We start from the raw sequence: 25,976 nt of genomic DNA on the forward strand, positions 1-25,976 counted from the left end.
TGTAGGAGCTGAACCGGACGTGCCGGGCCATGCAGCAGAGGATAGTGGAGCTCATCTCCTGTGTGTCTGACGAGGAGGTCACAGAGGAACTACTGCACGTCAACGACGACCTCAACAACATCTTCTTACGCTACGACAGGTAGGCTAGCTTACACACACCCAACCACCACTAAGAGATGGCTAACATTTCTGTCTCAACACCTTTCTCCTCTGAGAGGCATGCAGGACTTCATTTAATAGTCGTTGTGAGCAGGTATGGACTACTTGTTATTTGGCTTCTCTCTCAGGTACGAGCGGTACCGGTCAGGCAGAGCATCTCGGGGTATCAATAATGGGGTGAGTTAGCAGTGACAGCCATAGAACGTAACCCCCCCACACACACAATGACATCCCCTGCTTATTTGTACATGGTTGTCGCATATTTATGTGGTAAAGTTTCTGTACTTTGTCTTCCATAGCTTGCCTGTTTCTCACATTTCCTCATTCTGTAACATTGTCGAGTCTGTCTAAAATACAACTGTTCTGTCTAGAGATGTAGGCATGTTAGATCGTCTGTCAATGTCCGCACCTTACCATTAATATTATGTCCACACTGACCGTGGCGTGTTGCCCAGGCATGTTAATGATTTTCATGGTCTTTCTCCTTTCTGTTTGTCTCTATGTCTAGCTGAGGCAGGCAAGTATGAAAGTCGCCCCAATAAGTAATATGTCACGTATTTGGACCCAAGGTGGCCACTGTTAACACATAATAACACAATAACCCCGTACATCCCATTTTCTCCATGTGGCACGTTTTAACCACCCACTCCCCTCAGTAACTGACACAGAGACAGTTTAAAGATGGGAGTAGTTGCCACTAGACACTGATCTACGGCCTGGTGGGTTTCCTCCCCGTATGGTTAAAGTTGGGATTCAGGGAGGGTAAACTGATCCTAGATCTGTGCCTAAGGGGTAACATCTACCCGTGTCTAAAGATGCACCAACCCCTTCCCCACCACCACCCATCATTCTCAAGAGGAAGGATTATTCTCGTTCGCAGCCAAAATAAAAAAACACCCACCCAGTGCAAAGGTCATTGCATGGTTACTGTGGTCACTGCTCATAAATAAATGATAATATCACAGATACACCAAACAGCTCATTCTTCGCCACAAACAAATCGTATTATTGCAATTCTCTCACTAACCCATTCTGGCTGAGTACCTACCCCTCCCTTCAGAAAAAGTCCCACAAACAACAACTGTTCCTCATTCATGGGCAGATTCATGTTTTTCTCCAGCTAACCTATGATATTCCCTGACCTCTCACGTGCTTTATTTGCCTGTACCTTTCTGTTCAAGGTAATCATGTTGATGTTTGTCAAATTGATGAACAAAACTGAAGCCAAATGTCAGAGCCCTTTCTGTAATCCTGGTCTCCTTACTTCAGGACTCGTTTGTCACTTTATTGTAGATGGTAATGGAAAATGGAATTAGCATTCTGTTTCGGAATGGCTCCTAAAAGAGTGGTCTTACATTGTCTTCAATGGATCTCTTTCTCTCTTTCCCCCTCTGTCATCCCTGGATCCCAGGTCCTCAGTGAGGCTACAGAGGACAACCTTATAGACCTGGGCCCTGGATCTCCTGCTGTCGTCAGCAACATGGTCACTTCCACCGCCACGCCTCCGTCCTTCATCGCCCCCGCCGAACGTCCTTCCTCACCTGCCTCCCTCGCTTCTCGGCTGGCCATCCTCGGTATGTCCTCCAGACTGTTACTGTACACCGAAGTCTATTTAGTAAAAAGGAAATCTACTTTAACAGCGCTGAAGCATTTTGTTCTCTTTGAACTGTTTGCCAGGTAATTTAGCAATGTGACAAGTTCTTAAAAACATAAATATTGATATTTATTTTTAATTTTGTTGGAACAATATGGCGGCTGTCTTTTTGTTGTTCCTCAGATGTGGGTGCCAGTGTGACCAGCACTCTGAGCTCTCTGCCCAGCTGTAAGCCTCAGGACGACTTTGACATGTTTGCCCAGACCAGGACCGTAGCTCTGCCACTGACCACCGAGACACTCGTCACGTAAGAACACATCATACATGTTCTCCTGTTCAGAGACAACCCCTACCTCCTAGGCTTGTAATGAATGGAGCATACACAATTAGCTTTTCTACATGACTGACAGTGTCTGTTCTGCACCATACATTTTAAATCTGAATGTTTTATAACTTGCTGTCCTCCTGGTCATTACCTCTATCCTGGCAGAGCTCCTATAGAGGACCTTAATGCTGTAGGTGGGATTGAGCTGCCTCCTACTCTGGAAGTCAGGCAGCAGCCTGCAGGAGGAGTGAGTATTGTGGCTGGTCAACTTTTAGAAGTGCGCTAACATCACTAATGATCACTAACTTTTCCATGCGGTGTGCTGTTACTGTCGGGTAGGGCTGTCCCCAACAAAAAATAATCTTGGTCGACTGAGAGTCTTCTGTTCTTAAAACGTGTATTTTTCCATATATACACACCCTATGTGTTTGAATAAAATTAACTATATGCACTGCGCTTGTCTGATTCTTTAAGCTCACTGATTGATGAAATAATTAAGACACACTAATGATTAAAAAGGGAGCCCGAGATCAAGATAACCAGAAGAAAATAAACCTAAGTGAGCAATGTTACTTTAAGTTGTCAACCATACAGTAAGTAGAGCATCAGTAGTAACAACCTGATGAAGTGAGCAAAATACTAGGAAATTAATTATACAGTAACTGAAAGAGTACGTTTTTTAATTGAACATATTCACATTTAAAAGCTGGTTTTTATGCTTGATCTGGCAATGCAGTCCAGAGGCTCAGTACGGAGGGTGTGATGCATTTGCAGAGCCGCCTGAGGTCTGTGGAAGCCAAATCAAGCACCTCCAAAATGTTGTAACATTACAGAGGGCTCTGTAAGGCGCCGCATGGGATGTGAATGGTAGGTGGGAGCTGTACGTCCTGTATAAACACAAACTACCTTCCTTGACAATTTTCTTTACAACAATTCTGCGAATTGCAAGAAGTATGAATGCCCAGACTTCTGCAAAGGCAGCATCGCAGTAAATGCTGTACGGCCAATGCAAATGCCGGATTGACCATGTTGCTAGCTTAACTGTCACAGTGGTATTCAGTACAGTATGAATGGCCATGGCCCTAAGTCTGATTGGACTGCACCAGAAGAAGTGCCCCTCTGCAAGATCCACTTTAACCTTGTACATTTTCCCATTTGGAAGTTATTTGTCTGTATCCTTTTTTCGAAATTAAAATGTAAAACCTGTTTTCCCCCCAAAAATCTGCATGCCCCCGGATTCCCCCCCCAATGTCGGAGTCGCTCCAACGCCCCTGGCTTCAAGACTGGTGATTATACACAATAGACTAATACTTTCTGTTTGACCGAATCAACCAGGTAACAACTTGTGGGAGTCCACCATCTGAATTAGACCTACAGCAGCCTAGGTTAAAACGGTCAAAGATAGGCTGTTCACGTTTGGAGGAGTCGGTGAAAAGCTTGTCTCTCAAATATAAGATATTGCAAAATGGAACATTTTTATAAGCTATGTAATAAAGAGCAGATAAAATAAGACATTTGTTAAGAACATAACAAATTGAACAGTAAATAAAGTTTACATTTTACATTTAAGTCATTTAGCAGACGCTCTTATCCAGAGCGACTTACAAATTGGTGCATTCACCTTATGATATCCAGTGGAACAGTCACTTTACAATAGTGCATCTAAATCTTAAATGTAAATGTAAAGTTGTTCTTAATTAAAATAATCAACCGCAACAGTTACAGGCCTAGTATTCAATCAACATACAGTGCCTTCAAAAATTATTCATACCCCTTGACTTATTCCAGGTTTTTGTTATGTTACAGCCTGTATTCAATATTGATTAAATTCGGCCATCTACACACGATGACAAAGTGAAAACATGTTTTGGGAAATTTTAACTAATTCTTTGAAAATTAAATGCAGAAAGATCTCATTTTAAATAAGTACTCACACCACTGAGTTGAAACATGTTAATCACCATTGGCAGTGATTCTGGTTAAGTCTCAGCTTTGTGGACCATGATTGATCCAAAATTCTTCAAGCTATGCCAAATTGGTTGTTGATCATTGCTAGACAACCATTTTCATGTCTTGCTATAGATTTTCAAGCAGATTTACGTCAACATTTTAAATCGGGAACATTCAGCGTCTTCTTGGTAAGCAAATTGAACATAAATTTGGCCTTGTTTTAGGTTATTGTCCTACTGAAAGGGGAATTAATCTCCCACTATCTGGTGGAAAGCAGACTGAACCAGGTTTCCTCTAGGGTTTTGCCTGTGCTTAGATCCATTTGATTTATTTTTTTATCCTGAAAAATTCCCTAGTCCTTAACAATTTATAAGCATACCTATAACATGATGCAGCCACCACTATGCTTGAGGATATGGAGAGTGGTACTCGGTAATGTATTGGATTTGCCCCAAACATAACACTTGTATTCTGGACAAAAGTGGATTGCTTTGCCACACTTTTTGCAGTATTATTTTAGTGCCTTAATGCAAACAGGATGCATGTTTTAGATTTTTTTTTTAATGTTATTGTGTACAGGCTTCCTTTACACTCTGTCAATTATTTTAGTATTGTGGAGTAGCTACAATGTTGTTGATCCATCCTCAGTTTTCTCCTATCACAGCCATTAAACTCTTACTGTTATAAAGTCACTATTGGCTTCCCGGTGAAATCCCTCTGCAACTGAGTTAGGAAGGACGCCTGTGTCTTTGTAGTGACTAGGGGGTATTGATAAATCATCCAAAGTGGAATTAATAACTTCAACATGATCAAATGGATATTCAATGTCTGCTTTAAACATTTGTTTAACCCATCTACCTTCTTTGCAAGTCATTGGAAAACCTCCCTGGTCTGTGGTTGAATCTGTGTTTGATATTCACTGCTCAAATGAGGGACCTGACAATTATCTGTATGTATGGGGTACAGAGATGAGTTTGTCATTAAAAAATTATGTTAAATTCTTATTGTACACAGGGAGTCCATGCGACTTGTTAAGCCAATTTATTTTCTTCCTGAACTTATTTAGGCTTGCCATAAAGGTGTTGACTACTTATTGATTCAAGGCATTTCAGCTTTTCGTTTTCAATTCATTTGTTAAAAATTTTGAATAACATAATTCCATTTGTCATTATGGGGTATTTTGTGTATGCCAGTGATGACAAATCTCAATTTAATCCATTTTAAATTCAGTCTAACACACTGTGGAAAAAGTCAAGGGGTGTGAATACTTTCCGAGGACACTGTAATTGAACAGTATTACAGTAAATATATTATGTTTAGTAACTAATAAAATAAACGAAGAACAAGTTGTGGCCCATCACAACAGTAGGCTATTTAAGTCACCTTCAACAGCAGCTTATGATCTCTAATGCTGAACATAAAATGGCATATTTAGGCCTAGGCTTCTTACAAAAAGCATAGACTATTAAGCATAGACTATTGCACAATTCCAAACGTTATCCGCCTGCATAATAGCTAGGTCGTCTCTCTTGTCAGCTGTATCGGACTGGCTTACTTAACTTCCTCACAAATGCCTGGGCTGCCACTTATTAACCTACTTCCCCAATCTTTTCAAGTTATGAGACAGGAACACCAGCTTGTCAACATTTTCGAACAGAAGGCAGTTCCTGGTTTTATTGATTATAAGCCCTGCTTTGGAAAAGATCCGCCTTGATGGAGTAGAGGTCGCCGGGATGGAGAAGAGGTATTTCACTGCTCTGGCCAGCTTCGGATACCTGTCCTCATTTTTTCCCCACCAAGCTAGCGGTCCACCGTTGACTTTCGTTCTATCTTGGAGATAATCCTCAATTTCTTCTTTGCTATCCCGTTGATCCTCGTTCTCTTCCTCATCTCCACACATGAGCATCTCCATCTCTCGCTCCTTGTCAGTTTTCCTTTTCTTTTGTGCAGGTTCCTCTTCTTCCTCCGTGGATGTAGAGTTGTCTCGTTCTCTCTCATGGGGCCCTGGCTCCTCTAGCTGTGACGCGCTCAAACTGTCGGCCAGTTGGGACAGGTTGACATAGGCTTCATCACGTTTTGCATCGTCAAGGAAGGAAAGCAGCTTGAAGCGGGGGTCTATGACTGCTGCTTGGATGTAAAGACTACCGTCAAATATTTGGTCATTGAGCTGCCATCTTCTGTCAATTTCCTGCACCAGCTTTGTTTTGAGACTCTTAGTGGTAGGACTGTCGTCCTCCGCCACGGCTAAGTGGCGGCGTTTGAGATGGGCCAGCATGGGTAAGGTTGCAGATAAAGATGTGTTGTCCTCCTCAGACAGCAGCTCCGTCAGGGTTGACCATAGGCTTCAGCACATTCCAAATGTCTTCTGCCATGTTCCATTGCGCTGTGGTGAGATCAAGGCTGGGTTCCCTTTTCTCTGTGTAGTTGGCTGGAGAGCACGTCGGATATGGGCCATCTATGTTCTAGCAGACACTCTAGCATTGTCCGAGAAGAGTTCCACAGCATGGAAATGTCTGGGGTCAGGAGGTGTTCAGCCACCTTTTGTTTCTGCTTCAGTCCCTTTCTGGTTTCCTTCTTCAAATGAGCCGTGAGGTGTCTGGCTGCAGCCGCAGTGCGACAGATTGGGTCTTGATGAGCGGCATTGATGCACAGCTGTAAGGTGTGCCCGGTACATCTGACTCCTTTAATGTCTGCCCATTCCGCTTCCTGCCTCAGTATATCCGCACACAAAACCATGTTTGCAGCGTTGTCATGTACCAAAGCAACCCTTTTACATCCTGGAATTTCAAATGCGTCTGCAACTTCTCCTAGTCTCTCTGCAATGTTGGCTGTGTTGGGATTCTCCTCCATTCGTTTTGTCTCCAGCACAAGACACTGCAGTCTCCAGGCCTTGGTAATGAAATGGGCAGAGATGGTCATGTAAGACTCCATTCTCAGGGAGGTCCACATGTCGGTTGTAAAACTTACTGCCTGGCTGTTTTGGATCGACTCCAAAACTTTCTCTTTTGTGTTACGATATTTGGCAGTCAGAGCATGCATAAAAGTCTCTCTCTTGGGAACGGTGTAACCAGGCTCCAAGATTTATCATCATCTTCTTAAATCCCACGCCTTCTATCAGGTTAACCGGCCTCATGTCCAGGGAAATGAAGTCCACGATACCATCGGTTATCTCTCGTTTAATTTTTTCTGAGATGTGGGGCTTTTGGTCCAAGGTGGTTCAACATGAGCTAGCAGTGGAGGCGCTGTACTGGGGATGCGCCTATAAATACACAAAGTACATTTTAAATTCTGTATGCTAATACTGTGTTATTACATTGTAATAGGCCTATTAAATCTGGTAATGTTCATTTTTCAATCGTATAAAACCTGTCAATGTTTTAGCATGCAACTAGAAAAACAAAGGACGTTAACTTACTGTTTTCAAGTGGTATGTCATATTTGTTGTTGAACTATGGTAAGCAAACCGCTGTTGGCAGAGTTCGCATTCCACTTTTTTGGTGTCATCCTTTACTACAATGAAATGTTGCCATACTGCAGACTTTTTTGACATTTTGCCTTTAATTAGACCTGATAAGAGTTTCAAGTAGCTACCATATGTAGCAGTAGGTAAGTCTTAGGCAACAGTTATGCAGATTCTCGTGTGCTGTCTGCAAAAAAAATGTCAGATACACAGTTAAATGAAAGGGGATGTTTGGCATTATATGTTAATAGTAATTAACCACACAATTCGGCAAACATTTGTTATAAAATAATAATAAATCATTATTAACCTTGCACCATTTTTGTTCTTGCATAATATAACTATATACAATTTCAGTAGCACATATGTCTTGGTGATGGACTGTACCATCCCCACGGCCTCCACAATGGATTAGGCCACTGAGACAGGCGAGAATCAGACGGGTCTCTCCGTCGACCAACAGCCTATCGACCACACAATCGACCAGTCGACTAAATTGGGTCACGGGCATTACATTATTTTCCACCATTGGCGCGTGTGTTTACTGTTGGCCTCTGCTCTAACCATTGATCCCAAGCTTACACTCACTCAGAGAAGTAAGGATTTCATATAGAGATTTGTTATTTAGGATTTGTTTTTGATGGGATAGATCTTTTTAGCTGGCCTGCGGTAGTTTGCTTGTTGTTTTGAGCAGACCACCTCTCTCCCTAACAACAACTCTAACATTAAAGTCTAATGCATGGCCATCCCATCCCACAGTTTTTCATACAGCTTGGAAGATGCTGCCTCTTCATATTAACTGTCACTGCATGGCGTTGCAATGCTTTCAAATGGCTGTGTGTTAGTTGGAGTGTTTCATGGTGTTTGGTACTGCATGTCATCAATCAGTAGCAGAGGTCTATATACCATTTATCGAATGGTTTGTTTGCGTTTTTATTCAATGTTAGGTTTAAGTATTGCTTTTTGTGTTATTTCAGTTATTTTTATATTTAAGTTGGGTTTGTTTTTCTTTTTTTTCTGTTGATATTTTTGTTGTGGTGCTGTTTGTCCATGACGTTGCCCTGTAGATTCCCATTGGCCAATCCTCTGTCATGGATGACATAGAGGAGTGGCTATGTACTGACGTGGTGAGACTATGATTTTATTCCGCCTGTTTTCTTTTCTCTTTTTCCTGTTGCATCCTTCCATCTTTGGACTCCTCTTGTTCTTCAGAAATCTAACTAACACATTCCACTTTCTTTGTCTTTCAACACATTTCCTCATCTTTGACCAATCATGTTTCTGATCCATTGTAGCTTTCTGTGTAGTCTTAAATAATGGTGTGTCCTGGCAGGGAACAAAGGACGATTTCTGTCCTCTTTGGTGCATGGTGGTTTTGTCTTAACATTTTAATTTGGTGTACGAATATGTAGTAATACTGTGTGTGTGTTGAAGTTCTTTAACCTAAATGGCATTGCGGTTTGGTGAAATGGGGGATCCGCCGTTGTGTGGGTGTAATCCTGTCGGTGGTTTTAAGCACAGAAACTTGTCAATGCTGGGTCTGGTTGTGTTTCAATCAGCACTTTTGGGTAAATGAAAGGTCAAAATGTAAAATTATATTACAGGAGTTTAAATTCAGAATTCAGGTTATCCTTAGGATAGTTCCACAATGATGCTTTTTCTTTCCCCGACAGCAAGGAGAGGAGGGCGAAGAGGGGGTGACCAGTGAAGGTAGGAAACATTTATTCACCTCTAGTAGCTAGCATGTGTAATATGCTTCCTCTGATCCCTCTCGTCCTCCTTCTAGAGTTTGACAAGTTTCTGGAGGAGCGGGCAAAGGCAGCAGAGACGGTGCCCAGCCTCCCCTCACCCCCTAGTGGTGATCCCGGTACAACTACCGGTGCACCAAAGAAGAAGGCTGAAAGACCAGAGGATGCCCTGTTCACTTAGTTTAGTGGTTTTCAAACCTCTCCTCGGGGAACCCAGACATTTCACAATGTTGTAGCCCTGAACTAGCCCACTGATTCGCCTAGTCAAGGGCTTGATGATTAGTTAAGATGTTGAATCAGGTGTGCTAGCCATGGAATAGTCTAACGCATGGAACGCCTGGGGGTCCCCGAGGAGAGGTTTGAAACCCCTCGCTTAGTAGACCTCTCTTAACCTTTTGACTTCTGACCTGACCAGTGCCTGGAGTCCCCAGACTGTTGTCTGTGACAAATCCACTTTCTCATCCTCCCACTCTGGAACTGTCTACCATCAGCTATACGTCTGCTACCCAGTAACACGTATTCATGTTCTCGGGCAATTTACTACAATGCGAAGGGAACCCCCACGCATTGTACTTTGTTTTTTTGTTGTTGAAAGAAACCAGCTTCATTAGGGACAAGGTTGCAATGTATTCCCATAATCAACAGTCCCTGTCTAACAGTTGGTTTGGAACTTTCTCCAACTTAAGAAGGACTGTGGAGTATCAACAGACATCTTTATAAACCAGCAGCTCACTCTGTCCCGGGGCTGGTCTTCCTCTGAAGGGTAATATGAGACGTACCCTGCCTACAGCACTACACATATTTTGCTCTGTTCTGACAGCAAGAAGCCATCCCTAGCCAGTCGTCCCCTACTCTACTGCATGTATTAACAGATCCATCCACCCTTCAATCCCTCCTCGGACTTAGAGGGACGTCCAAAGGGAGCTGAATGAAGTCCAGGGACAGTTAATGTTAACCTTTTTTTATAGGTCAGACGAGGGCAGGTAGTATTGAAATGTATCATGATATGTATGATTGGGGAATATTCTGGATCATTGTATTGTTTTTACGATGTGTTTAATTCCAAGTATATTATATTGTCCATTATAGCCTCTGACTGGATGTCTTCCTTTGTTTTTGAGTGTGTAGAATTCTAGAATATTAGTTTGGAGAGATTTATTTTGGGGTTATTCATTGTCATTTGATGTTTTTTAGAGTAAGACAACAATCATTAAATCATTAAATGCACTGCTATGGTTGTTTCTTGAGGTGTAAAACATTTTATTTTAACGAACAAATAAGTAGTATCTACCTGACAATGATTTTCTGTTCATCCATATATTGGGACAGGTACAATGCTGTTGGGAAGCCAAAGACCAGATATTGTTGTGGAGCCCAAGCATGATTGCATCACATTCATAGTGAATAGAGTAGATGATAATGCTGTAAGAGTCAGTCAGAAGTGATAATGTATTAGTCAGTCTTTAAAACCTAAAGTCTGTAATGTGGTTTTCACTACAGATATGGAGGCAGACTGAATGTTGTATGTCTGGTGTTGAATAATAACTGAATTAATGGACTGAAGTTTTGTCTAGTTGATGTAAAAAATAAACCTATTCGAGATGTTATGAACACTATGAAGGGGACATTTTGTCTCCGATTGGGGAGTCCAATGTTATATTTTCACCTGAACTCTACCATGTTCTTGTCTCTCGTTGGCTGTGCTGGCACATCACTCAGATGCTAGCCAGTTAGCTCAATGGTCTCAACAGCTGATCAGAAACAGTGACTGTGCTGAAAAGAGGGATGGCCTGGCTCTCACCATTTAGCGAAGGTGACATTGTTTTCAGAAACGACACTGCTTTACTGGTATGTGCAAGAACATGGAGTACTGAAATCACCTTTATTCTCTTTCTTGATAGTACACGTGCTGTTTCATACAATCACAAACACTTGACAGTCCTTGTTCTTCCGTTTTGTTATTATTAAAAGATCTAGTTGAGTTGAGTTGGTACGTTTAACATATCTGTAATCAACGGAGAATTTTGAAACATTGACAAGTGTAGGAACAATTGATTTAGTATTTTCTTCTGCTCTATCAGTATTTGAAATAGTTTTATTTTACAAAGCAGAATGAAGTCATGAACTGCTTTATGAGACCGATCAAGGTTTTTCATGTGTTAAACATGTTTTAATCATTTATGGACTTCAAGAGTTTTTCCTACACTGATTTATGCCTATTCAATGTTAGAGATTGTATAAATGTATTCGGATTAATTTGCAACAACTTTAATGGTCACTTTATGGCAAGTGTCCACTCGTTGGTTTGTAACTAAGAAAATAACCCTATTGAATTTGTTTGTTTTTCCATGGTTTGTTGAACAAGCAGTACAGTCATGTAACTGTATCTTCCCCACTGTCTTATATATATATATATATATATATATATATATATACACACACACCATGGGACAGCCTAGCACATGATGAACCAACATCATAGGCATCAGAAATGACCTCGCTTCTGAAAGACACTAAAAGAAGTGTTGACATTACACATTCTGAAAAGGTTTTCCGTCTCTTCTATGAATGGAAATATGGTGTGTGCATGTAGAAGGATTGCCCTGCTCTACGCCTGTCCTTCTGATGTGTTGGAGGGGGAAGAAGTATTGCTATGTGTGCCATCCAGTATACATAGTTTAATATAGCTTGATATTGATCTAGCTTGCTCAGTGGAACTTTGATTCTATACTTTATATCGTATAATCAAGGCAGTTATGACTTAGCTTGCCAGGTGGTCACTTTGAAACCTGCTCTTAGAACAAATAATGTGTATATGGTAAAGAATAAAGGGTATTTTGTAAGGGAGTTTTTGTTTGCCTGCTGCGTACTGTGTTACAGTGAGCTTCAAAAGTATTGGGACAGTGACACTTTTTGTTGTTTTGGCTCTGTACTCTACACTTTAATTTGAAGGTTTTTTTCATCCATATTGGGTAAACTGTTTAGAAATTAGAAGCACTTTTTGTACATAGTCGTCCCAAATTCACTTGTGTATTTTTTTTTTTTTAACTAGGCGAGTCAGTTAAGAACACATTCTTATTTTGAATAATGACCTAGGAAGCATGGGTTTAACTGCCTTCAGGGGCAGAATGACAGCTTTTTACCTCGTCAGCTCGGGGGATTCGATCTTGCAACCTTTCGGTTACTAGTCCAACGCTCTAACCACTAAGCTACTGTACCTGCCTGCCCCAATTGAAGTATACTGAGCAAAAATATAAATGCAACAATTTCAACGATTTTACTGAGTTTTAGTTCATGTAAGGAAGTCTGACAATTGAAATGCATTCATTAGGCTCTAATCTATGGCTTTCACATGACTGGGCAGGGGTGCGGGCAGGGGTGCAGCCACTGGGGAGCCAGGACCAGCCAATCAGAATTTAGAATTTTTTTTACCCCACAAAAGGACTTTATTACAGAAAAACTCCTTAGTTTCATCAGCTGCCCAGGTGTCTGGTCTCAGATGATCTCGCAAGTGAAGAAGCCAGATGTGGATATCATACCTCCCAAAAAATGCGAACCTCCCCTGTTGTTATAATGGTGAGAGGTTAGCAAGTCTTGGGGGTATGATATTTGTGCCTCTTTCTCACTCATCTTTATTCACAGTTCATTCAGGAATATCCATAATCATGGTAGCATCCACATTAATGTAGATGTGTTTAGAAACATATTATATTCTTATTTACAATAAAAGTGACTCCAAAATGACACAACATTAATTACCATTCATTTCTATTGGGCACAAAATCAACTGAAACACAACCAAAACAAACAGCAAATGCATCCCAAAAAAAATGTGTGGAGTCAAAAGCTTGATGTAGTCATTGCATGCTATGGATTTTGGACTAAATACTTAACTTTTTAGTACTTTAATACACAAGTGAATTTGTCCTAATACTTTTGGTCACCTAAAATGGGAGAACTATGTACAAAAAGTGTTTAGTTGTTAAACAGTTCACCCGATATGGATGGAAATATCCTTCAATTAAAAAGTTGTCAGTCTGCACTTTAACCTTGTAGTCATTGTATCATTTCAAATCCTAAGTGGAGTACAGAGCCAAAACAACAACAAACGTGTCACTGTCCCAATACTTTTGGAGCTCACTTGTTTGACTCATGCATGTGTTGAACACCAATAAAACGCTATAGCAGTGTAATCTGCTCCAACTTTATCCCTTTTTTTTTTCTTACAGTATATAGTTTAATGCTGTATATTATGTTGAGTCTAGACTGTATCAATTTGTCTGATACATTTGTGTGCAGTTTTGGCTGTGCATGATTACATATGCTTGCAAAGAAATAAAACAAAGTACAGTACTGTACATTAGTGTACTGTGGAACAGAAGTAAACCTTTTCATGGCGTCTGCCTCACATACAGTACTCTAGTCTAATTTGACCTACAGTAACCATTCACCTTGCTGTGGAAACACTGCATTCCCTCCAATCCTCCTCCCATGGCTCTCTATCATCCGTATTCTTCCTTAGGGGGGCAGGACCTAACCGCCAGTAGTCTAGGGGCTCTCCCATTGGTTGTTTAGGATCACCTCATCTGGAGCATAACTGGCTCCTCACATTCTGCTCCATACTGCCTGCTGCATTTTCCCGGTCAAAAATATGGGCGTGTCCTATTGCACAACTTTTGCTTTGCACAAGCTTGCTGACAATGTGTAGACACTATTCTATTCTGTTCTATTCCATAACGTGTGGATTTCACTTTCGAAGGTAAATCTTAGTAATAATATATTGTTGCATTAGATGGATGTTTGTTCTTCTTGTTGCGAAATTTTATGGCAATGTACATGTATTTTGCCGTGTGTTCATATTTCATATTTGATTGATTATTTACTGAATTATCTCAATCTTGTATAATAATCCATTCTCATCATTTCAACGCTATACTTTACTATAATCTGACATTTTTGGAAAATGTGAATGATTTAAGGGACCCCGCCAAAACACTTTCATTGTAATAACTAGAAGATTCAAAACCAGAGTCTATGAAAACCTCGAAGAAAAACATGTGATCATGCCACATGCGATCGAGTACTGCATTGAAGACTTCCGTATTGTCCAGTAATGTGATGTCCAGTGGTAACAGGACATCGATCTGAGAGAGAGGAAAGATGCCTCTGCGTTATCATTGATTGAAATAGATAGAGATGTCCTAATAATCAATTACATTATTAAAATCATACAGCTCTTGATTAAAGTATGTGTGTAGAGGGAGCAGTCTGAGCATAGGCCAAGGATAATCAACTAGATTCAGCCTCGGGATGATTTTTTTCTGGAACAGATGGTTGGGGGCCGGGATATAATTACAAATACTTTGTAGACTACAAATTGAACACAGAAAACCCAAACAGATATTTGTCTAAAACATAACTTTGAACCTTGCTTAAATTTGTATACGATCACGTGTTTCAATTATGCATGGGAATACCTGGTAACAAATGTCTTTTCTTTAGAGTTTAAGACATTGTTGGAGGATGGGGTACTAAACTGACAAGGAATTGTTTTAAACTGGTCATACTATGGATCATTTAGCTGTTACATTTAGAATTGTAGGACCCCTTTAGGTATCAAAAATAAATACAAAATGTAATTGATAAAATGTAGATTTTGGGCTTTACTACTATAAAGCCTAGAGAAACACATTGAATAACACATTCATAAATGGCAAAAAAGACAGTCAAAACAGAAACCATAAGAAACAAGGTTTTGAAGTGTCTGTCCTAAATCTAGGAGATATAAGAAAACTCAGGAAATACATATATATATATATATATATATATATTTTTTTACACATATTTAACCCCTTTTTTGGGGTATGCACAAAATCACCTTCATCCTCCCATTAGTTAAAAAAACGGTACCCTGACACTTGTGGGGGTCGGATATGGATATCCTGTGACACTTGTGGGGGTCGTAGAGCAAATGGAGAACACCATCGTTTTTGTGAGAGTCTCCCATTTCCATTTCCTGGTGGTAGTTTAGTTTGTATGTTAAACCATTCGTACGCTACAGATGTTTACGTGAGAAGACCGATTTCAGGATGTCTCATGGTCTCACAAAGACCACTCTAGTTTTGCCAAGTGTGACACTGGCAGATGCAGTGGATTGAGATGCATCCAATGCAAAAAACCAACTAAACTCTAGCTTAAACTGACACATTTTATTTGGATTTCTTTGTGATGTAACTTAGATTGAAGCGTCAATCGACTCTAGGAGGTTAAATTAAAATCACTTGGAGCTGATTTCCTGGTGTTTTTTCAGTGTTTTATGTCCAACAATGAACATATTGATACAATCTTCGGCAAAATCATTCGCGAGGAGATTCCCGCAAAAAATATTATTATAAGATGATATACAGCGCCTTGCGAAAGTATTCGGCCCCCTTGAACTTTGCGACCTTTTGCCACATTTCAGGCTTCAAACATAAATATATAAAACTGTATTGTTTTGTGAAGAATCAACAACAAGTGGGACACAATCATGAAGTGGAACGACATTTATTGGATATTTCAAACTTTTTTAACAAATCAAAACTGAAAAATTGGGCGTGCAAAATTATTCAGCCCCTTTACTTTCAGTGCAGCAAACTCTCTCCAGAAGTTCAGTGAGGATCTCTGAATGATCCAATGTTGACCTAAATGACTAATGATGATAAATACAATCCACCTGTGTGTAATCAAGTCTCCGTATAAATGCACCTGCACTGTGATAGTCCCAGAGGTCCGTTAAAAGCGCAGAGAGCATAATGAAGAACAAGGAACACACCAGGCATGTCCGAGATACTTTTGTGAAGAAGTTTAAAGCCGGATTTGGATACAAAAAGATTTCCCAAGCTTTAAACATCCCAAGGAGCACTGTGCAAGCGATAATATTGAAATGGAAGGAGTATCAGACCACTGCAAAGCCATTTCTTAAAGATATCCATAAAACATGTTGTTTAAAGTTTGCCACAAGCCACCTGGGAGACACACCAAACATGTGGAAGAAGGTGCTCTGGTCAGATGAAACCAAAATTGAACTTTTTGGCAACAATGCAAAATGTTATGTTTGGCGTAAAAGCAACACAGCGCATCACCCTGAACACACCATCCCCACTGTCAAACATGGTGGTGGCAGCATAATTGTTTGGGCCTGCTTTTCTTCAGCAGGGACAGGGAAGATGGTTAAAATTGATGGGAAGATGGATGGAGCCAAATACAGGACCATTCTGGAAGAAAACCTGATGGAGTCTGCAAAAGACCTGAGACTGGGACGGAGATTTGTCTTCCAACAAGACAATGATCCAAAACATAAAGCAAAATCTACAATGGAATGGTTCAAAAATAAACATATCCGGGTGTTAGAATGGCCAAGTCAAAGTCCAGACCTGAATCCAATCGAGAATCTGTGGAAAGAACTGAAAACCGCTGTTCACAAATGCTCTCCATCCAACCTCACTGAGCTCGAGCTGTTTTGCAAGGAGGAATGCGAAAAAATGTCAGTCTCTCGATGTGCAAAACTGATAGAGACATACCCCAAGCGACTTACAGCTGTAATCACAGCAAAAGGTGGCGCTACAAAGTATTAACTTAAGGGGGCTGAATAATTTTGCACGCCCAATTTTTCAGTTTTTGATTTGTTAAAAAAGTTTGAAATATACAATAAATGTCGTTCCACTTCATGATTGTGTCCCACTTGTTGATTCTTCACAAAAAAAATACAGTTTTATATCTTTATGTTTGAAGCCTGAAATCTGGCAAATGGTTGCAAAGTTCAAGGGGGCCGAATACTTTCGCATGGCACTGTATATATATATATAATGTTAAATTGAAGACAAAAATGTTTTTAGTTTTTGTTCAGAAAACTTGGGGGGCCAAATAAAACCACCCACAGGCCAAATTTGGCCCGCAAGCCGCCAGTTGGGGAACCCTGGCATAGGCCGACTTACACGACAACATGAATTAACAAGTGGTCTTACAGTCGCCCAGCCTCTATTAATGTCAATGGTCTCTTGCCCTCCCCTTTTCTAGTGGTTGTTTACATGGGACCATGGATCTTTGCAGTACATAGTAGTATTGTAATATAATATATGCCATTTAGCAGACGCTTTTATCCAAAGCGACTTACAGTCATGTGTGCATACATTCTACGTATGGGTGGTCCCGGGGATCGAACCCACTACCCTGGCGTTACAAGCGCCATGCTCTACCAACTGAGCTACATTTTATCTGTGGTAGAACCCACTGAAGGCAGTAGCGGTGTAAAACAGACAGGATTAATGATGTTCTTCTCTTCCTCTCTCCAGTTTCATTGGAAACATGACAATCACAGTTCACATTCTAAGCTGTGAGCAGCTCCTACTGGTCAAACTGGGTGTGAGAAGGCAAATGGCCATGTGCAAGCAGCGCTGGAAGGGACTGGGACTAACGACCGTCAATCAGCCCGTACACTCATAGCAAAGCAGCAAAATTGACTGACGTGTGTGTCTCTGTGTGTCTGTGTGCGTGTGTGTGAGAGAGAGAGACTGACTGGCATGCGTGCGTTTGTGTGTATTGACCAGGGCTGTGGTGCATTGTAGTTGCATTGCATGTGTGTGTACATGGTGTGCAATGCGCCTTCCATGCAACACAGAGCTGTGTCATGATAACACACACATTGTGCATGCTGTGTAATTCCGTCTTTAAAATTGCAAGGAATAATTAAATAAAGTCGAAGTCTGATTCTGAAACGTTTTAATCTCATTGTCTGCCGTCTTCTCATCTATCATTTCATGATAAATGCATATTAATTATTGTATTTTCACCCAAAGGACATGACTGTGAAATGTGAGTACTGAAACATGGGACAATATAATATAATGTGAATATAATGTAACCCTAACCCTAGCTTTTTAAAGCAGTCTGCTGTACCCTTATAGATGTTGTCACACATAATATTCTTGAAGATGATTTACAAGACGTTGACTCAGCAACAACAAGTGGCTGTCTCAGATTGGTCCATCAAACATTGGATTAGACATTGTGTTCTGTCTATGGTTTTAGTAAGCTGCTTCCCAAATGGCACCATATTCCCTACATAGTGCACTACTTTTGAGAAGAGCCCTACGGGTCCTGCTCATAAATACTGCACTATATAGGGAATAGGGTGTCATTAGGGACATACACTAAGGGAATAAGGGGTCATTTGGGACTCATAGTAAGCTCTGCCAGGCTTCCTGACTGGAACAAATATACATGTTACTGGAGGTGGAGGAGAAATGAGGCAGGCTGAATTGGAAATGAGGCAGGAGGCATACGGGGCCTGAAGGAGCTACAGTAAATATAATCTAACTGTAAACACATCTAAACTGACATTGATTTGACATCCAGTGTTGATGTTCTCATTCAAAACACATTTAAAAGCCATTTTAAAACTGGCATATTCCACCCCACAGAATCTACCCCTGGCCCTTTAACTTGTTCTGTAAATGGGGCTTCGAATGGATTCAAATGTATGTGAGTCCTTTCTGGCTTCTCAGGCTATTCCAACCCATCTTCATTAGCTAGATGCAAGCCTGATATCATTACCCAGCAATCTGCATTCCATTGTAGGACTGGTACATAAGCAAGTCCCATACAACAAACTGCACCCCTACCCCCTCCAATCCCCTCCTACCACAGCTCAAAGAAATCATGGTTGTTAGTCAAGTAAGGAGAAATTACACAGCCTCCCCCATATACAAACATACACTGTATTGTATTGTTTATAAACAACAACACACATATTTATAATGAGATTCACGATCATAGTCATGTTGAAAATTACTCCCAAGAATGAAAATCCAATTATATAATAAACGCTGTAGATTAAATGACTTACTTGTGTTTATGATTTAGATGTTATTAACATTGCAGATCGTTCCTTTCCCAATTTCCTTCTCCCTATTCCACTCAATCTACCCTGAGCTGCACATTTCAACATTACCTACCTGCAACATAGCCCACAGCAGGTTGACGTTTATTGGGATGAGTCTTGTCCTGGAGGCAGGCAGAACTGGGTGATTTCTGCTAGATAGGCCAGCTGCAGAGTCAGTTTTCTTTTGCTCAATATGACATAAATAAAGGTAAAAAATGTTGACAGCGTCAAAATGCTTTAAAAATATTTTGCCAAATGTTTGGATTAATAAAAAAAACATTTCCCAAGAAAAATAAATCAAACATGAAATGAAGACGTTTAATAAATGTAATAGACGCCGTTCTAGAAACCTTGAGTCCGCAGCTACAGCAATAATAGGAGGATTCATTGACAACATAATGTGTGTACCGACTTTTCCCCTGCCTGTGCTCCTTCTCTTTGGTCTCTCAACACAGACCCAGACCAGCCTTGCAGCACTTTATGCTAAGTTAATTTACCCAAATAGGCCTACATCCACAGCGCCACCTTATATCAACAGCTTCGTTAATGGAAACCTACTGATCCATAACAGTGGTGGTGCTAGACGTTGGCTGGAGGGCCAAGCAGGTATGAATGTTAATATCACTGATCGATCACAGGATTTGCAAGGAGGCATATTCCGGTGTGTTTAATTATAATTGCGTCAGGGTGGTCGGGAGGGGGTTGCGGCAGTGTTATGGCAGGCCTCGTGTATTTGACTAGGGTCACATCTCGTTCTCACCTTGCAAGTGTAATGCTATATTAAATGCCACTCATGTTAAGTGTTGTTGTGTTCTGTTGAACCCCCTCCTGTCCTCAATGATGTAGTCACGGAATAATATAAAGGTTATATTGAAAATTGTCCCTTCAAACAAGCAAGAGAACCCCGGCAATGATTGATATCCCTCCTTATAACAGGGAAATAAATGTTAGCAGAGTAGACCCCATGTTTAAACTCCTGCATACAATATATGAATATAATGTTTTTTAATGGAGTGCCTGGATTAAATATGGACTATATCAATCTCAGGAGAATTTCATTTCAAAGGTCATTGGGAAAGATTAGGTTTGGCGAGGGCTCAGCCTGGATGAATTCAACCTCATGATAATTGCCTTCAATCACAACAAGGGTTGAAGCGGCTGAGTACCAGCTGTGACATGTGCCCTTTACCCTGTTCATTGCTTTGACACTTTCACTAACCCAAAACATTGTAGAGATTATTACCTTTTAATCTTAATAGTTTATGATGATATCACACTCCCTTCAGTTTGATCAGATTTCTCATACAGTCAGCATACTCTGTATTATCCTGTCCTTAAAAATATATTATATAGATTATAGATATTAAATAGGTGAATCATTATTTTCACAGACCTTCGTAACAGAACGTCCTACTTTATGAATAAAGCGTAATGTAAACATGTATGCCTTGGGACAAGACTATGAACAGTGTACAAGTTTCTTTTGAGTGTAGACTAATGTATATTTACTATAATCAGCTAGGATCCACAGCACAATACTTGACCTCTCTATGTTATTTAATCACAGGACAAGTAAATAAAATATCCCCTTGTACAAAAGGGCAGTCTTTCGATCTCTTCATTTAATAATTCAGATATGGAGGAGAAACCATCCAGTCTTTCAGATGTAGTCTCGCTCTCTTTGTAGTCAAGACTGTGACACTCACAGGGTCCAGAAGTGCAGGTTGAGGTGTTGGGGCTCCAGAACGTGTATGTGGGGCTCTGTTGTACCACTATGTGGGGGTCTGAAGCCCGGCAGAGGGGGGTCTGGGGTGGAGAGGATGTAGTCAATACTGAATTTAATTTCCGGTTCTGGTTTCCCCTGGCAGTTTGGGTTGAGGGGGTTGTGGTGACCTGGTCTGTAGGCAGGGCTGATGGAGCAGAAGGAGTCCGGGTTGGGGTTAGGATCGGTCCGCCTGGTAGAGCCACTTTGTCGGTTGTTGATGTTGTTATTGTTGTTGTTGTTTACTGGGAGGAAAGGCTCCCCAGGCTCTCTGAAACAAATCTTCATGTTGCGTCGGCGCCGGCGACGGCGAAAGTTGCCGTTCTCAAAGAGGTCGAGCATGGACTCACAACCGGTGGCGAAGGTCCAGTAGTTGCCTTTCCCCTTCTCATTTCCCTCTGTGCGGGGAACCTGGAGGGAAAATTTAAAAAAACACACCAAGAAGAAAAAAGAAATAAACCCGTAATTGTTGAGATCACGCTCAAATGTGAATTCTACTCACAGTACTGTAATGAAACAGTGTTATGTCTGTTACCATTTTTGCTGATATTGTGTGCAAAAAAGTTTTTGCTTACAATTCATACAGTCGATTGGTATGTGTGTATGTAAACGTGTATGCCTGTCTTTACAGTTACCTTATTATTGTAATACATTTTCTAAGTTTCATACAATATTTAATCAATGAGGATAATAATAATAATAATAATATATGCCATTTTAGCAGACGTTTTTATCCAAAGCGACTTACAGTCATGTGTGCATACATTCTACATATGGGTGGTCCCGGGGATCGAACCCACTACCCTGGCGTTACAAGCGCCATGCTCTACCAACTGAGCTACAGAAAATATTATAGTCTTATATATTATTCTAACTGATATCAAGTGAAACTTGTATCGAAGATTGTGATAACATTTGTACTCTGATAATGATTCTTAATCAAATGATCAAATATCATCACACAACATGTGATAAAATGTCCCTTACCTTAACAAAGCAGCTGTTGAGAGAGAGGTTGTGTCGTATGGAGTTTTGCCATGCCCTCTGGTTGGACCTGTAGTGGATAAAGGAAACACTACTCTGTCAAACTGAATTTGTGGAAGGTATCCAGAAAATGTCTGTTGAATAGACATGTGAAGCTCCTGACCGGTAGTAGGGAAAGCGCTTCATGATGAACTCATAGATCCCTGACAGGGTGACCCGGTGCTCTGGACTCTGTTGGATGGCCATGGCTATCAACGCTATGTAACTGAGGAGAAAGGGCAGACAGAAAGTTACAAAAAGTAAAATGATTTATTTGTTGGTTTTCACATTGAAATTCACAAGAACATGGTTGGAGAGTAACTGATTACTACCCAACCCTGGCCAAGAATATATTGATAAAACGGATTCAAATTATATTCAAGGAAACCGGTTTAATATTCTTAATTATGATACTGATTTAATTTGGATATTGGTTGAAATACCACAATCTGTTTAAAATAATACAACAATATTTGATTATTTGAAATGAAGAAAATAAGGAAACTGAGAATCTGGTTGGTCTATAGCCTACTTATAATTGACTTTGTTTTGTTTCTTATAGGTTCATCTCTTTAACAGAATTTAAACTAATCCAGTAAAATGTTTTTAATGTGTTGCATTACATTCCTTTGGGATTTATATTATGGTCTATAAAATACCAAAATAATTGTAATTTCTTTAGTACTTTTTTACACATTAAAACTAACTAAACATAAAGTAATATTTTAATACATAATTTATAATAGCTTAGATCATGAATAATGCTAATAACAATACTTGATAATTATATTATAAATTCATAAGCCTATATTAATCATAAGAATTCTACCTGTAAGCAGGTCGACACATCTTCTTGTCTTCATCAGTGCTGCAGGAAGGGTATCCATCTCCGTCATAGTTGAAGCAGTTATATGGATACTGTGAGTTATCAAACATGTCTACACTTCCACACTGGCTATTATCGGACTGCTTCATCTAATTAACAAATAAAAGCGAGTTTTTACCACCCTCGAAATACCAACAAAAGCAGACACTTGTTTCCTTTACAGTGAATGTCAACGGTCTTCTACTCTAGCATACTCTACTCATAGTGGTAGCTACTGAGAATGAAGTCTACCTTCTCCCTCGTTGATGACTGGGTCCCAAGGAACCCCCACTCTCCTCCTGACTGGCTGACTGTTGGTCCCCAGCTACTGCAGGCTAGGCTAGCGCCGATAAGACATGCCATGCACCAAATGACTTGGCCAGCCCAACAAATGCTGTCTGCTTGAATGTCTGAACCCGGGGGCGTGATCAACTGGTAGCTAGACTAATCTCTGTCTCACTTTGAATCTGGGTGGTCTATAGCCTACTTACAATTTACTTTGTTTGTTTTCTTATAGGTTCATCTACCTAACAGAATTGAAACTAATCCAATTCTAGCAAACCTCACATCTCCATCACTCTCTTTCTATTTTGTCTTCAGCCTAACTCTTTGAAAAGTGTGTTGTGTCAAGATTATACTTTTTTCTGTCCAATGTTGTTTTGTGTGTGTGTGTGGGGGGGGGGGGGGGTTCCTTGCGTTTTAGTCAACAAGGAGAGTTTCGTAGATGCAGTCTATAACGCTGTATAATGGCCACAAATTGTGTTTCCGTGAAACAGGGGATGTCAGACCGGAGCAGCTGACACAGACCGGAGAAAACAGCCGTGGCGAGGCCTCCATGTGTGGTCTGCTGGGATCAAGTAGATTCATTGTTGTAGCGGCCCTTTGCGTGATTATATCGATGCGACCAGAACCGTTTTAAAATGCAATTCTGTGTTTACTAATTCTATACTAATGGGGCAACGAAGTGTCAACACCCAGGTCAATTTTAAAGAGTCAAACAAGATTGAACATTTTAGATGTCTATGTCCAAATAAAAAGAGTCCTATTCTCAGATCATGTAATTGTGCATTTTCCAAATGAATAAAACATTCAAGTAATGGCATGAAAAATGTGCCCAACCATATGCTGGCAGCCTAGGTATGGTGCATTAGGAACGTTTTCAGAAAGTATTCAGACCCTTATCCTTATTCTAAAAAATATTAAATAGGTTCCCCCCCCCTCATCAATCTACAATACCCTATAACAGGTTTAGTCATTTTTGCAAATTTATAAAAAAAAAAAAATATGAAACATAATATTCACATAAGTATTCAGACCCTTAATTCAATACTTTGTTGAAGCACCTGTGGCAGCAATTACAGCCTCGAGTCTTCTTGGGTATGACGCTACAAGCTTGGCACACCTGTATTTGGGGAGTTTCCCCCATTCCTCTCTGCAGATCCTCTCAAGCTCTGTCAGGTTGGATGTGGAGTGTTGCTGCACAGCTATTTTCAGGTTTCTCCAGAGATGTTCGATCTGGTTCAAGTCCGAGCTCTGGCTGGGCTAGTCAAGGACATTCAGAGTCTTGTTCGGAAGCACTCCCGTGCTGTGTTGGCTGTGTGCTTAGGGTTGTTGTCCTGTTGGAAGGTGAAGCTTCGCCCCAGTCTGAGGTCCTGAGCACTCTGGAGCAGGTTTTCATCAATGATCTCTCTGTACTTTGCTCCGTTCATCTTTTCCTCGATCCTGACTAGTCTCCCAGTCCCTACCACTGAAAACATCCCCACAGCATGATGCTTCACCATTGGGATGGTTTCAGGTTTCCTCCAGACGTGATGCTTGCCATTCAGACCAAAGAGTTCCTTCTTGGTTTTATTAGAGCACTGTTTCTCATGGTCTGAAAGTCTATAGGTGCCTTTTGGCAAACTCCAAGCAGGCTGACACGTGCCATTTACTGAGGAGTGGCTTCCGTATGGCCACTCTATCATAAAGGCCTGATTGGTGGAGTGCTGCAGAGTTGGTTGTCCTTCTGGAAGGTTCTCCCATCTCCACAGAGGAAGCTTTGTCAGAGTGACCATTGGGTTCTTGGCCAGCTCTAGGAAGAGTCTTGGTGGTTCCAGACTTCTTCCATTTAAGAATGATGGAGGCCACTGTGTTCTTGGGAACCTTCAATGCTGCAGAAATATTTTGGTACCCTTCCCCAGATCTGTGCCTCAACACAATCCTGTCTCAGAGCTCTACGGACAATTCCTTCGACCTCATGGATTGAATTTAGCTCTGACATGCACTGTCAACTGTGGGACCTTATGTAGACAGGTGTGTGCCTTTCCAAATTATGTCCAATCAATAGAATTTACCACAAATGGACTCCAATCAAGTTGTAGAAACATCTCAAGGATAATCAATTGAAACAGGATGCACCTGAGCTCAATTTTGAGTCTCATAGCAAAGGGTCTGAAGACTTACAGTAACAGTACAAAGTTGTGGCACATTCAAGGGTTTTTCTTTATTTTTACTATTTTATACATTGTAGAATAATAGTGAAGATATCAAAACCATGAAATAACACATATGGAATGATGTAGCAACCAAAAAAGTGTCAAACAAATCAAAATATATCAAAGTAGCCACCATTTGCCTTGATGAACTCTATGCACACTCTTGGCATTCTCTCAACTAGCTTCACCTGGAATGTTTTTCCAACAGTCTTGAAGAAGTTCCCATATATGCTAAGCACTTGTTGGCTGCTTTTCCTTCACTCTGCAGTCCAACTCATCCCAAACCATCTCAATTGGTTGAGGTCGAATGATTGTGGATGCCAGGTCTTCTGATGCAGCACTCGATTACTCTCCTTCTTGGTCAAATAGCCCTTACACAGCCTGGAGGTGTGTTGGGTCATTGTCCTGTTGAAAAACAAATGAAAGTCCCGATAAGCGCAAAATAGATGGGATGCCGTATCGCTGCGGAATGCTAAGGAGAAATTTCCACCAGTCTAATGTCTATTTCTCGTGTTTCTTGGCCCAAGCAAGTCTCTTCTTCTTATTGTTGTCCTTTAGTAGCGTTTTTTTGCAGCAATTCGACCACGAAGGCCTGATTCACACAGTCTCCTCTGAACAGTTGATGTTGGTGTCACCTTAGTTCCCTTTTTATGTCTCTGTTTTAGCGTGGTCAGGGCGTGAGTTGGGGTGGGCA

General features: G+C 40.7%; 2 protein-coding genes across 4 annotated transcripts in view; one reads left to right on the forward strand and one right to left on the reverse strand.

Annotated features, from left to right (window-relative positions):
* LOC124038553 (TOM1-like protein 2) overlaps window positions 1-12,083 on the forward strand; it is a 16,342-nt gene extending 4,259 nt beyond the window's left edge. For 2 of the 3 annotated variants that reach the window (XM_046354570.1, XM_046354572.1), the window contains 8 exons: window positions 6-139; window positions 288-336; window positions 1,571-1,733; window positions 1,937-2,060; window positions 2,244-2,325; window positions 8,556-8,615; window positions 9,162-9,198; window positions 9,275-12,083. In XM_046354570.1, the coding sequence (XP_046210526.1) occupies window positions 6-139; window positions 288-336; window positions 1,571-1,733; window positions 1,937-2,060; window positions 2,244-2,325; window positions 8,556-8,615; window positions 9,162-9,198; window positions 9,275-9,417 (792 nt within the window). In that variant the 3' untranslated portion in view covers window positions 9,418-12,083. The remainder of the gene's footprint in view (window positions 1-5; window positions 140-287; window positions 337-1,570; window positions 1,734-1,936; window positions 2,061-2,243; window positions 2,326-8,555; window positions 8,616-9,161; window positions 9,199-9,274) is intronic. The other variant, XM_046354571.1, reaches the window with a different exon arrangement.
* Window positions 12,084-19,705: 7,622 nt separating this feature from the next.
* On the reverse strand, window positions 19,706-23,110 carry LOC124037314 (forkhead box protein L3-like). The gene is made up of 4 exons (XM_046352026.1): window positions 22,773-23,110; window positions 22,068-22,169; window positions 21,908-21,974; window positions 19,706-21,331 (listed from the first exon to the last, which is right to left on the reverse strand). The coding sequence occupies exons 1-4, from the start codon at window positions 22,916-22,918 to the stop codon at window positions 20,861-20,863; spliced, it is 786 nt and encodes a 261-aa protein (XP_046207982.1). The 5' UTR covers window positions 22,919-23,110; the 3' UTR covers window positions 19,706-20,860.
* Window positions 23,111-25,976: the final 2,866 nt, after the last annotated feature.

Source organism: Oncorhynchus gorbuscha, linkage group LG06, assembly GCF_021184085.1.
Source record: "Oncorhynchus gorbuscha isolate QuinsamMale2020 ecotype Even-year linkage group LG06, OgorEven_v1.0, whole genome shotgun sequence".
NCBI classification, from domain to species: Eukaryota; Metazoa; Chordata; class Actinopteri; order Salmoniformes; family Salmonidae; genus Oncorhynchus; species Oncorhynchus gorbuscha.

Bases quoted from the DNA above. Each gene is read 5' to 3' on its own strand.
- LOC124037314 (XM_046352026.1), bottom strand. From the start codon at position 22,918: ATGAAGCAGTCCGATAATAGCCAGTGTGGAAGTGTAGACATGTTTGAT. The intron at 22,170-22,772 runs GTAGAATTCTTA...CTTTCTCCTCAG, and splicing joins ATGTGTCGACCTGCTTACAG to TTACATAGCGTTGATAGCCA. The intron at 21,332-21,907 runs GTAAGGGACATT...TTTTCCCTCCAG, and splicing joins TCAACAGCTGCTTTGTTAAG to GTTCCCCGCACAGAGGGAAA.